Source organism: Idiotropiscis lumnitzeri, chromosome 5 (assembly GCF_059441095.1).
Source record: "Idiotropiscis lumnitzeri isolate Australia: NSW breed Sydney's pygmy pipehorse chromosome 5, RoL_Ilum_1.0, whole genome shotgun sequence".
Classification (NCBI taxonomy): domain Eukaryota; kingdom Metazoa; phylum Chordata; class Actinopteri; order Syngnathiformes; family Syngnathidae; genus Idiotropiscis; species Idiotropiscis lumnitzeri.
The window spans coordinates 21061342-21077064 of NC_142395.1; the positions used below are offsets into that span (position 1 = coordinate 21061342).

At 40.6% G+C, this 15723-nt stretch overlaps 1 protein-coding gene across 2 annotated transcripts in view; it reads left to right on the forward strand.

The window, feature by feature from the left end:
• The window catches only part of LOC148337257 (neural-cadherin), a 211861-nt gene that overhangs the window by 94404 nt on the left and 101734 nt on the right, over positions 1-15723 (forward strand). For both annotated transcript variants that reach the window (XM_088296160.1, XM_088296159.1), the window contains exon 8: positions 11000-11172. In XM_088296160.1, coding sequence (XP_088152286.1) covers positions 11000-11172 — 173 coding nt within the window. The remainder of the gene's footprint in view (positions 1-10999; positions 11173-15723) is intronic.

The window sequence follows — 15723 nt, forward strand, 5'->3', positions numbered from 1 at the left end:
AGCGCGCAGCCAGACAAGCGTTTTCGTGCATATTTTCTCCCAAAGATGACAAAACGCCGTCTGAGGTTTATTGTTGTTGTGTGGCACCCTCCGGGAGGGGATCGGAGTTAGGGGAGTGGAAGTGGGGTGACGAGGCTTGAGAATTAAATGATCAGAATCTACTCTCAGAATTTACATCATGTACGCCAGCTATATAAATAAAGTTGTTGTATTGTGTACAGCTACAGACTTTGACCAGATGACCATAAAGGTGGTAGATAACATAAAATAACATGGACTGCACAGAGTATATGAACCAAATGCAATGATGCAATATGCATATTTAGAGCAATTTAACCAACATTAGTAGTAAACAATATTTTATGGTATGTATGATAAACCGATGAGGGAGTGCATACATTAAAAAAAATAGAATTACCCATGTTTAGATGCATAATTACATCATATTAACCAACATGGCTTTGGGGCCAAACAACTTTATAATAGTGACAGACTTCGGTAAAATGTGAAGGGAGTGCATACAGGAAACATATTATTAGAGTTTAATTCCATATTTTATTGCAAATTAACACTGTATATATAGATTTGAACACACACCCTGTTACAGCAGTAGACTAAGATAAAATGACTAGGGAGTGCATACATGGACTAATGATCCAAGTTAAAATATATTTTACAGAAACCAACATGGCTATAGATAAATAGACTTGATAGTATCAGACTAGATGAGATGTTGAGGGGGAGTTGAGCCACTGGAGCCTATCCCAGCTACCTTCGGGCAGTAGGTGGGATACACCCTGAACTGATTGCCAACCAATCGCAGAGTACACCAGACAGGACAGCTGGAGCCGGACCCGAACCCTGCACCTCTGAACTGTGAGGCGGACGTGCTAACCAGTCAACTACCGCACCGCCCCATACTTGGACGAAATGAGCTCAATTTAAATGCTTATTATAGCGTACAAAAAGACCCTATTACAGCGGAATACTGAGATAAAATGACTAGGGAGTGCATACACGGACCAAGTGATCCAAGTTTAGATGATTATTTGTAGCAAATTAACCAACATGGCTCGAGACGCCAACAAAAAGACCCAGTCATGGTTGTAAACTAAGCTAAAATGACTAGAGAGTGCATACAGTGACTAACAATGTATTTCATTTTGGAAATTACCGTTGAATTCTCATATTACATATATTTTTAATCATTTAACTTCAGTAAATAAGGTGGGAAAAGGCTTTACTTCTGTCTACTTCATTTAGCTAAATTTTGGTATTGGGTGGCACTTTATAGTGGAAGTGTACCCAATGTTGTGTCCAGACAACATAACAATCATTTAATGAGCCTCTGAGGGAAACATAATTAACATTCTGGGCAACAGGCACCATATTTCCAGTGTTTGTTTGTTGTGACTCGCACCTTTTAATCTTTGTTATGCCTTTAAATGACTGCCAGACCATTGTCTCACAAAACACACACACACGAGCACACGCGCACACACTAAGCGGTGATGGCCTATGAGGCAAGGTGACACCGAGGCCCATCACACGGTCCACTAAGGTCTCGATGAGTTCACTATTTGCTCTTTAAAATATTTTTTATCATCGTCGTAATGGACGTGGAGTTCATCTCAATTCCCGCTGATGGTGATGGAAAACCTTGATTGCCTCACATGCACATAAACACACATGATCGTTCAAGCTGCAGTTTCCCTCCTCCTCATGTCTTAATTTGCCTGTAAGTCAGCCCAAAAAAATACAGTGCGTTTCTCGCAGATTTAAGGGGGCCATTAGGATGGGAACGGCTCAGTCAATATGATGATCACGCTCTCCTATTACAAGCCATAAATAAACCGGCTGTGTAGGAAGGTGCCAATAAATAGTCTCTTCTGCTCTGTGTGCTACACTGTGTTTGAGGAGTGTATACGAAGAAGTTTAAATGTGAATTTTGACCACATGAAACTGTACTGACCGAATGACTCCAGCCACTTTGGAGCCAGCCAGTCCACCCTAAAATGTCTCCATTCTGCTTCTCTTTTCTTAACAGGAAAAAAAATAATTAGAATCAGAATAGGCTGGCCTCCTTTCTCTGGCTGTCGGCGTATTTTAGGGTTCATTTATGCTGCTCATGGATGTACCCAAATCTCTGAGGTTTCATGTTGCTGGTTCCAAATTATGGACTGAACTCTTAGCGCACATGAGAGACTGGCCATTAAAAAATAAATAAAAATGAATAAAATCCAGTTATTTTCCTTGGCTTTCAACAAGTACTTTGACATTGTTTTAAAGTCTTATCTCTTTCTTGTTTTAATTTTTTTGTCCTTTATGTTATTTTTCAATTATTTACAGATCTTTGTTTTAGCATCAGTTGTTTTTGAAATTGGTCTAAAAGTAAAATGTATATATATATATATATTTATATATATATATATATACATATATATTTGGGAGTACGTACGTGAACTAAATGACTAAATGAGTCAAGTTTAAATGATGCTATAAACTTCCACCAGGTGGAAAATGCAAGGGCGCGAACAGGGAGTGCATACATACTATTAACTGGCGATTAGGCTAACCCAAGTCAAATTCTCTCAAATTGTATTTCATTCATTTAAAATAATTTATTTTCACCCTCTTCCTCGCTGTGTGCCAACATCCTTTTTGCTTGACCATATTGCATGTTTTTATGGTTTAATAAAAGTAATACAGCACAACAGACCTACCGTATGTGGGGCCTCAAAACCCGTTGCAGAGTCACAGTTTTATGTTACAGCTCATCGGTCCACATGCCCATCTAAAATCTTTTCACCGTGGTCCATTCCAGTCGGGTTTGACGGTATCGTTCGTTGTTAGCCTGAAATAAAAATAGCCAAGGAGTGTATACATCGCCCGAATGCCTCAAGTTAGCATGCAGAATTAGACCGAATGAACCTGAACTGGCAGCAGACTTGCACTAAATGGCTCGATAAAGGCAACAGACTGAGATGAAAGGACTCCGGAGTGCAAACTTAGATCAAGTGTGTGGACTTTTCTGCCCTGTGCGGTATTGTGTTCAAATCGAAGCGTAAGCAGAGGAAGCTTGATGTCACGCTGTCATCTTCTCTGCTTTTGTTGTTGTTTTTTTAATCTATTTATTTAATTTTTTTTTGCTTTTCCATTATTTAGTCTTTGGCCCTGAGCTGCTGCTTGGTCTGATGGCTGCCCTGCGTCTGATCCCAGCTTTATGCAACACACCCGCACATCTTTGCCCTGCTTCTTTTCCCGGCTTGCCTCAGGCTAATGTATTGTTATTCTGTCTCCTTTTCCTCCCCCTCGCCTTTCCCCTTATTAGCATCCTCGCAACATTTTTTTTTTCCCTTCCGACACCTTCCTTCTGCTTTTAGAGGTGCCATCTACTGCCAAGTTAAAACAACCACATCAATCTATTGGATTTGCGGTACACTGGACTCTATAAATGTGGAACCGACCGATGCCCACTTCAAACGAGTAAATTATTGAATAACCAGTTCTAGTGTCGCCATCCTTCAACTTTAAGTAAAATTCTACATTAAAAAAAATATCAAAAAGGAAATCTACCATACAGTGAAAAGGTCTGCATTTCCTGCCATCTTCAAAATGTTAGACATTTACAGTTATTAACTGATCATTAATCATTTGGTCTGTGTATGCACATCTTAGTTATATTCATCTTAATCTACTACCATTATTCAGTCATTTAATCCAAGTCTAAAGCAGTGTAGATATTTTTTACAAGCATGCATCTAAACTAGAGATATTTGGTCCATGAATTTACTCCTTGGTCTTTTTATCTCAATCTACCTCCATTTCTGTCCAAGTGTATAACCATTGCATATTAATTTGGTCCAATCCTTTATGTAAACTTGAATCCTTGAGTCCATGAATGCCCTGCCTTGTTATTCTATCTCACTCCACCTCCATTCGACTTATTTGGTCCAAGTCTAGAGCCACTACAGGTTGTTTCGTTCTCTTATTGGATCTAAATGTTAGACATGTAATGCATGTATGTACTCCCTCGTTATTTTACATAGAAATGAAATGCACACGAACTCCTGGAATTGCTGCTACTTGCATCAGCGCTGTTGAGCAAACATGATTTTATCTCAGTCTACCACTCTGGTGGAGTCATTAAGTCCATGGCCAGTTTCATTTAGTCGAGCTCTGCATCTAAATTTCACTCACTTGTTCCATGTATGCACTCCTTTTCATGTAATTGCAGTCAACCACATTTTTTTTTTACACAGATGTTTTGATATTAGATTAACTAATAAAGTGACCAGGGACTGCATACAGACCTGAAGTGGTTGTAAGTGTTCACACGTGAGACAAGTACATGCAAATGTCTGAAAAGATGAGAGGAGACATTAGCCTAGTGCGTTTGTGTTCTTGGAATGTCCTAAAACCTTTTCCGTGTACCATTTGCATCCACATAGCCGCTGCGTGTATGGCTCCTGTCTTCAGCTCTTAGGCATTATTACGTAGTCCATTCAGGCCGCCTCCTTGGCTGGACTAAAATGTAATGCTTCTACACTCTCCAGCTATATATAAACATATGATGTTCCACAGTGAGGGGTGCCACATGTCTGCCCGCCGCCTTTAACAAACTAGTCACATCTATCTGGCCTTGTGTCGCTATTCATTAAGCCTGAGTGCCTATGTACGTGTGTGTATGTGTGCGTGCGTGCATGTGCACGCGCACCTGCCTTTTATCACGCTGAGCAGCATCTGCCACACAGCAGATGTTCAATATGTTGTATGGAACACACATTGTACATCATATATCTATAGGCCCGACTATATCTCTGATTATAATAGAAATAGGACTTAAATTTTCAAGTATGAACTTCCTTGTCCTTTTGTTGTAGTCAAACACCATAATTGAATCTTTTTTGGTCCTTGTCACGTAGAAGAACGGGTTTGTTTATGAATGTGCTATTTCTGAAGCTTAACGTGAGTGATTTGTTTCATGTATGCACTCCCTGGTCACTTCATTTTAGAATCGGAATATCGTTGATTAATTTAGTCAAAAGCTGGAGGCGATGCTGTTTCATTTGGTCTACTTCCATATTAGAATTTGAGTCGTTTGGTCATATATGGACTTCCTAGTTTCTTTATCCTGGACTATAACAACTATCGATTAATTTAGTCAAAGGCTGGAGACAATGTGTTTTCATTTGTTTGATGTCTGCATAAGTCCAATTCATTCTGCCACTGTATGCTCTCTATTTCTTTCACTCTATGATCATTATCGAGTCATTTAATCCATGTCAATAGCCAGTCCTGGTTTGTTTGGTTGAAATTTGTATTGAAATATGAATCTGTTGTTCACTGTACACACTCTCTAGTAATTTTATATCATTGCAGCGCTATATAAGTCCTTTGATCCAATCTGAGCAAATAGACTATACTGTGTAGAAGGGCAGCCTGAGTGCTAGTCAGCTTGTCTCTCACTACCACTATTATTGAGGTGTTTGGTCCAATATTATAGCCAGTATTGGATGTCTGCATCTCTAATTGAGTGATTTTGTATTGTATGTATGCACTCCCTAATCATTGTATCTCACTCTATAATCCTATTGATAGGTTTAATTCAAGGCTAGAGGAAATGCTTTGTCTTTTAATTGATGTCTGCATCTTAATTTTAGTGATTAAGTCCATGTATGCACTCCCTGGTCAATTTATTTAAGTCAACCATGATTATAGAGTCATTTGGTCCAATTCTATTTTTTCCAAATGTGCATGTAAATGAGTATTTTGGTCACCGTATGCCCTCCTTAGTTGTTTTAACTGAGTGTATGGTATTGTATTGCCAATGTTAAAGCGTTAGATCCATATCACATGCTGGTGGTTGGGTGAAAGTTTTGATCTAAATGTATGTCAGTTGGCCCCTGTATGCACTCCCTAGTCATTTTATTCTCATTAAGAACTATACTGCGTCCTTTGCGCCAATCTTACAAATACAGATACAGTAGGTCGAAATTTGCTTCAGAATTGAATTCATTTGGCGCCTGCATGCATTCCCAAGTTATTTTATCTCACTTTTCCACCATTATTAACGGTCCAGTTCTACAATAAGTACAAATTAATTTGGTCGAAATCTTCAGCTAAACTTGAGTCTTGCAGTTATTTTATCTCCGTCTACCACCCCAATTGAGTCATTTGGTCTGTGGATGCACTCCTTAGTCATTTCTATTTCAGCCCACCGGTATTATTGAATAATTTGGTCCAAGTCTACAGCCATTAAATGTTCATTTGGTTTAATCATCTAAACATCCCTATTTTGCTCCAAGTATGCGCTCCCTCGCTGTTATGTCCCCTAGACCTTATGAGTGTGGATGCAATAGCCACAACCATCACTGTATTTTACTTTTATTTCTTGATTGTTTGACAGAAGTCACATAATGGTTTTGCCACATCGGGAGGCCTGTTTGACCGAACCAATATAAAGGATTTCTGTGGGCATAAAAAAAAAAAAAACAGAGCAGGAAATAACGTTGATTAATCTTTGGCCCAACTGTATTTTAGCAAACAACTGTTATGATTTTCTGTCATTTCTTAGTCTCGTTTTCATGTCATTTCCATTCCATAACTCTTTAATGTGTGCCATGCAATGGACTATTCTAGTGGGGATAATGAGGAAATGGCAATGTTGTAATGGAGTTGTCCAGGTGGGAAAGTGCACCTGAGTGCAGGCGGCTGCCGAAATGTTCTCTCATTTTAATTGACAATCGGCAGCTTGTGCGCTTAGAATACTGAAGCGGCTGCCTGAGAAGACCAAGACGGAGGAGAGAGACCGCCGAGAGGGGTCAAAGTTGAAATGGAAATAGACGGCATGCAGATTTCTGGAGTGTGTGCGCCAACTAGGGGTCACGCCTCTGACAATCTACGAGCTTAATAGACTTCCTCTTACACGCCAGCAATCTGCCAGTCTTATTATTGATTTATGGCATGAATATTTGACTTTGTAGTTCAAAGGCAGCCGACTCATTCACGTCTGTACACGGCATCATCTGCATTAGATACGGCAGCACTAATGTTGGTGATCTCAGTTGTAGTCCCTCCAGGCTTTCTGCTTATTTCGGGGAACATATGCTCAACGGCCGCTTCGTTAAGGTCTTTGGTAAATGGTCTTTCACTTGTATAGCGCTTCTCCACCAATTCAATCACTTCACACTGATTTCACATTCTCCTACTGATGACGCGCCATCAGAGGAACTGGGGGTTCAGTATCTTTCGCAAGGACACAAGGGCCGACGATCGACCCCACAACCTCCGGGTTGGGAGACGACCATTCTGCACCTGAGCCAGGCCGCCCCCACTTCATATCCTAGAAAAAAAATTTCATTTTTATCATGTGAAGTATAGCAATAACTCTCAAAGGTCCCTCAGCTTGTATGATTCTGACAAATTTATAAATTTTGTCAAAACGTTCCGGAATAAATTTCCGTAGAAAGTTGCAGAAATGACAAAAACTTTCAAAAGCTACATCCAGTAACTCACCCAAAAATTGTCCTAATTTGTTTTACAAAAATTTTCAGGAAAAATATCAGTCCAAAGTTGCAAAGATAACATGGAAATAAACTCAGGAAAGATAAAACAAAATTTCTCAAGATTTTATGCAGTTCACTTTCTACATCCAATTCAGTTTCTTGGACTTACTACGGGAGAACTAGTTGATGGTCTTATTTGACTTTGTTCTTGTGTACTACTTGAAATTGTAACCTGGTATAAATCTCTCTTTAATGAATATAATCTTTTTTATGGATATGATAAGGCCTTCAGCTCTTTAAATGAAAACGCCATGAAAAGAATTGAGAGTTGTAAGATGCCATTTATGGAACGCCTTTGGTCTTTTTGTGGTTGGTTATTCTTTTTTAATTTACCACTTAAAAGACAACGTAAATCAAACTCAATATATCACATGAAGCCCTGCCAAAAAAAATGTTGCAGTTTCAATTCAAGAAACATGAATGAAAAGAAAAAAAATACACCCCCTGAAGGGAGATTGAAAAACATTTTCAACAACTGGGCTCGTGTTTAATCCTGTGACTCGCGGGACTCCTCACTTCTTCACAGCCGAGCTTCAAATCATGAAAAAATAGTAAACCACAGAACATTTTATTATTTCTGATTGATCAACAAACAATGGGTTGCTTTAATTAAAGACCGGATGTTTTTGTAGTTGCCCTCATTAGCTTCTCGATGAACCACGTGCAAATAAAAAGCTCGCTTCAAATCGAATGAGGGCCATTATTCTTACTTTGTTGTAATACCACTTTGCACCATTGAGGGCGCTGCTAATCTATTTCAAATTTGGTGGCAACGTTGGTGCACCACTCTCTCCCATTTAATCATACAAATGTGATCAAAATTATTCGAAAATACAAATTTCATTTTTATTTGCCCCGATATGGAGGCATTTCTGAAGTTTTATTTTCAACTTGACGTCTTTTAGCAACGAAGAAATCAGCGTGTTTAACTTTGCCATTTGAGATCTGGTAGCAGACATGTGCCACATCTGGAAGCAGCACAGATTCATTAGAGAGGCCATTACCCAACATGTCAAGCCTCTCCCGCACACACCAGAGGAAAAAAAAAAGTCATTTATCATCATATTTTGTCATGTAACACCTGAAGCTTAAACTATGAAGTGGCATTCACGATATGACAAAAGTTCACCCCCTCTCCTCAGCAAACATGATCAAAACAATTCATAAATTGTGAAAAAAAAGGGGGGGTGCACATGTTTGAAATAGTATTTGATTTAAGGCAGTCAGATTTAATAATTTCACATTGCATGGGAGTGGAATGGAAGGGGTGCAGCAATTCTGTTTGTTGCACAATGGCAATCTGTCGGATGTACAACGCAGAGGGTGCACCAACTCTGTCTGGGTGTTGAACATGGTGCATCATTTAATATAATTATGACATTTTATTTTTGGTACGTAGGGAAAAGGGGGTTTGCAAACTCTGTGGGTGGTCAAAAGTGGCGCATGGAGGTAAACAATGCGGCAATGCAAACTTTCCAAAATGGGGGATGCAAAATTGTAATCCAAGTGTGGGCAAGTTTGAGAATGATGTGAAAAGTGCGGCAAGATCGGGTCAGGACAACAGAAATGTTCTGTTGAAATGGGTATACAATCACATTCCAGTGGGTTTACAAGATTAAAAGTATAAGAGTGGTTTGGTATAGTAATTGGGGAAGAGAGTGGGTACGACGGCAACGAGGGTGCTGGTATGCATGTCAAAGATGCACATCAGCATACTAAAGGCGACGCTTCACTACATACGAGAAAGAAAGACGATGGATGTGAAAAACATCCTTTCCTCAACTTAATTTATTGCAGCTGCGGCTGACTTCAAGTATGTGTGTGTCAGTTTATATCACATTGGGTGTGTGTGTGCGTGTGTGGGCGTGCATCCGTGCATTAATGTGAGGCGATATGTACAATGCATCTTCTTTCCCCTCACACCTCTCTGTAGCTGCAAATTGGACTCAGTTCTTGCCACCTCCTTCCCGTCTCCTTTTCTGTTTGTGTGTGTCACCCTCACACGCGCACTCACACATAACCTGGAATCAGCTATTGTGACAAACACCTCAAGGCGCACTCTACCACGGTGGCCATCGTCCATCGTACATGTGCGCACGCACACACACATACACGTACAAACACAAATCACACGTTATGGTCCGATGTGATGAACAAACCCCAAATCATACATCTTGTGGCTATAATCTTTCCCATCACCTTCCGTGGTCTGGAAAGCACGCACAGAATGATGTATATTGCACATATGCACACACACGCACACATGATTTCAATGCCCTGCTCTCCTCTGAAACAACAAGCAAATGAACACATGACAGCGATAGCACCTGGCCCGGCCCGTGAAGATAAGGAGGATGTAATAAGCACTGTTCACACTTCAAGCCCCCACACACTTGCACTCACACACACATACACACACACACACACGACATAAACAGAGCAGCCGGGGTATGAGATGAATACAAAGCGCACACAGAGAGTCATTCAAAGCCGAGTGGGATGCAGATGAGTCGCCCACACCAGACACATGACGGGAGGGGGGTGAGGGGGGAGGACGGAACCCAAAGCGCAATCCCGATCGGGCCGTCATCCCTCGTGGGCGTTGCTTAGCAACCATGAAGCAACTAACATTAACCAATTTTATAATGCCATGGCGCTGACCCTTTTTCGTCAAGAGTGTCAAGTTTAACACTCCAGACACCGTGGCTGTGTCCCTTTGTGCCAAAAGCAATTGTCAGAGTCTGAGAAGTGTTACAATGCGGCGATGCTCATGCAAAATGTATTTGATTATCTAAATGCGTGAAGCCGCAACAGTCGGTGCAAATACCAACAAGCTATGACTACCAGTGCTACTACTACAAGTATTAACAATAGTAATAATAAATTACCGGGATTGGTCAAAACGAACTTTGATAGGTGTGCACAAGTTGCCCGATCGCCCTATCGGCACCAAGTATTATACTGAATGAACTGCCTTTCACAACTGGAGCAGTACCGAGACTGAGACTTTAAGTGATTCACGTATCAATCTAGCTCTTGCCATGTTAGATCCTCTCCTCCGTGGTGACAAATTACCCTTAAAGAGGCCTTGTGTCTTGAGAAACCTAACCAGGGAAAGCTGAGAATATATCCCAGCATGTGACTAAATGGACCAATCATGACAGAGAATGTGCGATGCAACAATTTCTGACTTGCGTTGCAGCCGTGTGGCAGACGCGTTGGTCATGTGATGCAATGCGGCCATTGTCACCCGCGGGAGTTGACTGGCCACTGCTAGTCCAGGATGTCTTGCCCAAAGTCACCAGGGATGGACTGCAGCTCACTCACCAACTTAAAAGGACGAGCACTATACAAACAGCATGAAAGGTGGTCTTGCGTTTGGGTGTGATTCTTCCACCGGTGACCTCCATATGTTTTTACTTGCTGTCCAGGTTTGATCCGGCTCCGCTCCAGCCCTCCGCCTCACCTCCAGGGCGTGGAGTACGTGCTCAATGTGACGGCGATGGACGACAACGCCTCGGGCGGCCCTCAGGCCCTCTCGTCCACAGCCCAGGTGGTGGTCGGCGTGGACGACGTCAACAACAACAAGCCCGTCTTTGAGAAGGTAACAAACCAGCAATCAAACGCCAGTAGCTGATGTTGAATTGGTGTTAAGGTGATCAAAAGGTCCTTGGAAAAAAATGTTTTTGGTGTGTGAATCTCTGCTGTATAGAACCCCTTTGGCTTGTGAAACCTGATTTCTGGCTCACATTTCCACCTCTTCGTCACCGTGGCGACGGCAGCAGCGTGATCCTCTTCCATCCCACATAAGTCCTCTTTTCTCACTCACGCTCATTGTCTTTGTACCTCGTCTGTTTATCAGCCTCCCTGGAGGAGTGATTAGCCGGTCGGACCCTCGTCTTGCTCTTTATTTCACAGCTTTGACCGACATGGGAGTCGTCCCACTCGACCACTAAGCAAACGCAACAATGTGCAAATAGCTAAACTTTAATGTGCGTTATTTTGCAGTTTTTAATGTTTCTCATTCAACTGCCAAAGCAGAGTTCCTCAAAATGACAACATTTTGACTGCTCTTTCAAGCCTTGCAGAGTCTTGTGCTCTGTGACAATAGAAAAACATTAGAAGACAATAGAAAAAAAAAGTAGAAAAATTTTTTATTGCAAGAAAAAAAAATGTTTGGAGCTTTTTCTAGTCTTTAATAATTAGTAGTAAACATGGGTTGGTTTCACTAAAAACACCTGTCTCTGACCGGAAAGTGGAGAAATTTTAATTGATTTGAGAAATAATTTTCTGGAAACCACACACATTTTCAGAAAAAAAAAATATTCCTCTAAATTCACAAAATTATTTGGAATTCACCCCTAATATTTGGTAACCTGTTGTCTAAATTCACCCAAAAATTAAATGGATCATTTTTAAAAGACCTCTGATGTTGAGGAAGAATACAATACAATACAATAGAATCCAACTTCATTTTTGTAGCGCATTTCACAACAGTTGGAGCTGTAACAAAGAGCTTCCCGTATGGTCTTATATAAATTAGCACACAAATTAAAAGACGAACAATAGATCCCAGAAGAACTGCAGAAAGGCAAAAGTCTCATGTTGAGTCAAAGGTTAAAGAAAAAAAAAATTCAAACAAGTTTTAAAGTGGACAAAGAAATGGAAATCAACAGAAATTGGTGAAAAATACGCCTCTTAAGTCTGCAAAAAGTTAAAAAAATATGCCTCTAATTTGGGTGGGCTTGCAATTTAACACTATTTTTAAGGAGATTATGCCTTGAAATTCAGACCAACATTTGGAATTCAACCCATATTTTTCAGGAGATACAGAATTCATTAAAAATAAAAAAGGCCTCAACTCTTAAGTCTCACCGGTTTCAGATCACCGCCCCCAAAATTTGTGTGCATCCAGTACATATTACAGGTCCAGGGGCATATTGGCATTACTCAGAAACACCGCCAAAAAAAATGTGTTTTCCAGTGTGGAATAGCCAGATGAGGTCTGGAAGGACAGAAGCTTTCAAGCATATCCCCCGGACTCGACCAATTGGTTAAAAAGTCGCCACCGTACCTCACTGTGATCTCACGCTCGCCCGTGAGGCGCGAGGTGAACACTTGAACTCGGGCAGCGGCGCAACCCAACACTCGGCGAGATCGCTCTCCCTCCAAAAGCACACTTGAGAGGCAAAACTAACCAGCTGTGTCCTGGAGGTCAGGCACTGAACTGGGAAATTTACCGAGAAAATCAGTAGTGCAGTCGGCCTTATCATGGCCGCTCCAAAGAGATGATGTAAAGTGCAAAGGAGAGCAATGTTGCAAGACAAGCCCTCTTGCTTGTTTTTTGCATCTTCTGTCATTCCATGTTTGTGTAATACAATAGGATTTAAACTTGGAAAAGCCCAGCTCAACTTTTCTAACAATCTTTCGAAGGATAAAATGATTGGTTTACCGAATAAATAACTCTGATTTGTGATTTTTCTGTGAAGGAACCTCAGAATTATTCTGAAGTTTTTTCAAGCATGGCTTTTTGAGACTTACTTGATGGGGTGCCTTCATATAATACAGTACAATACATCTTTATTTATATTGTGTTTTCACAACAGCTGCAGCTGCAGCAAATTTCACATTGCTAAGCAAAATTGGCTTTCGAGGCTGAATTTTCAACAAAATCTGGGGACTTTTTTAGTGAATTTACTCATTATAGGTTAGTTTTCAAATTCCATGTTGTTAAACTAAACTGGCTTTCGAGGCTGAATGTGAACTTTGCTGTGTCAAAAATGGCCCTAAATTATTGGATTGAAATAAAAAATGGCTGACTTCCTGTGCCATTTCAGTCGTGGACATTTTTTGTGGGTCCTCTCATGATAGACATGTCTACCAAATTTCATTTTGCTTAATGAAACTGGTTGGCAGACATGAACACACATCACTCTAATATCACAGAAAAACATTTCATTTGGTAACATACAATTTGATAGATATGTCAATCATGAATGGACCCACTAAAAAGTCTCAAGAAGCCAAGCCTGCAAAGGTATTTGGTTTGAACCAACATTTCCAGTGGTTCAAATTTCCAGTGGTCTCTCAAAGACAAATTTGTCCATCATATTTTGTCTGTCTGACTGCTAAAAATTTTTTTTAAAGTGCATATATGATATAGATGGGTGACACTAAATTTCAAACAGTTAAATTTTTGTCATTTCATGTGGGATGAGTGTGTCATTGAAGTATACTTATCCACCATAAAATATTAACGCCACTCTATATGATCAGCCCCTTAAACCGGTTTGAATTGGCAACAAGAAATTTGGTAGGTTTGTCTATCATTAGTGGACCCACAAAAAAGTCTCCGGAAGCCATGTTTGAAAAGACAGGAAGTAGGCCATTTTGGACTGAAGCCACCTTGTTTGGGATAATTTGACCATTTCAAAGGGCCCTTCAAAAACAAACTTATCCGATGTCCAAGTGGAACAAAATTTGAAAGGCAAATGGGTGACGTTCAAGTTTTTCATCACCGCATGTGGACGAAGCCTGCAAACAAATTTTGATGACTCTCTTTAAGAAAAAAATTGCCTTTTGGAGATTTTTCCTCATATTGAAAGCAAAAATAAAAAATAACTGGAGGAATTTTAAATACTTTGAATTATCTTTCATAGGGTTTTCAGGTGTAAATCCCCGTCATTTGGCCCATTCGCTTTCATTCCTCATTTCTTTTAGATAATTCTTCCCTAGAAGCTTGTTTCGCTAATGATATAACGGGGGTGACTGTTGAAGTCAATGTATGATGGCATCCAGCGTACATGAGGCTGCTGACTTCCATTTCGAGACCATTATAAGAAAAAAAAATACACATTAAAACTAACCATTGACAATGAATCACAATATGATGAGAATATACAATCCAACACAAACCCACACAGGCCTTGTTTCTTTTTTTTTCCGCCGTATTCAGAATATCCGATTAATAGACGCAGAATTCTGCACTTCTATCTCAATGGAGCCGTTAAGTAGCTCCGTGAAATTGCTGTGGAACTTCTCATAAATCAAGCCTACATGCTCACACGCACACACAAACACACGTGCACAGTGGCTGGTGCAGATACATGACAATTAGCGGTGAAAATAGAATCAAGTACTTTTCTAAGCGAGCTTCATTAATTCACACAATTTGGCCTGGAAAAGCAGGAACAGCTTGTGGGGGCGCAAACGTGCAAACATCTTGGCGGGGAGAAATGGTACCTTATGTATAATAGATTCATTTTGAAAGTCTCACTCGCAGCCGTGTGCTGCAAATTCAGTTACGCTGTGGCCCACTGCTGTGAGGAGTCAGTGGGGGAACCAAGAACTACAAATTAAAGCTGCGTACAGCTATGTCAGCCTCGAGGACTGCGTGAGTGAGTACGGAGTTTGGAGGAAATGGGAGAGGCACTAGAGCGGATTTCCTGCATCCAAATGTTTTCTGTCAGTAGGGGCGTCTATGAGTCTGTTGTGGGTGCAACCTATAAAACTCAGTGTTAACATCACGGATGAACAACTGGCAGCACACAACCTGCACTTGACTCCCAATGACACTCTGAGTGTATTTATTATTTTTTTCTCATTTTTAATGTTTAACATTAAAACATGTATTAGACACAAACCTGGGCCAAGATTTTCAAACATTTGAATTTTAGGTTGTAATACCACCATTCACCACTAGATGGAAAACATGCCTGAGTTCCATTTACACCGTTACTACAATGTATGTCTCATAACTTTTTGCAGGATTGGCATGATGTGCAAGAGTAACATAGTTCCTGAATAATCTTGAAATTTTGAGCGTGTTGATTGTGCACAAAATCACCTTTTGGTCCGCACTAACCTCACATCTAACTACTGATGACACACGCAAATGGGATTTCAATATCTTGTTCAAGGACATTTCCGGGGATCAAACCCACAACCTCTGGGCTGGGAAACGACCACTCTACCACTGAGCCATGTTGCCCCCCGTAATTGAGGGTTGAAGTTGCCAATCGCTGCTTCAACCCTAAATGGTCAAGCAACGCCTCTCGAGAAATGAAGCCTAAATGACGTCTTCAAGCCAATGTGGTTGACTTTCTGTGTCTTTTCACGCATTGCTTCTTGAGCCTTGTTGATTTGTCTACTCATG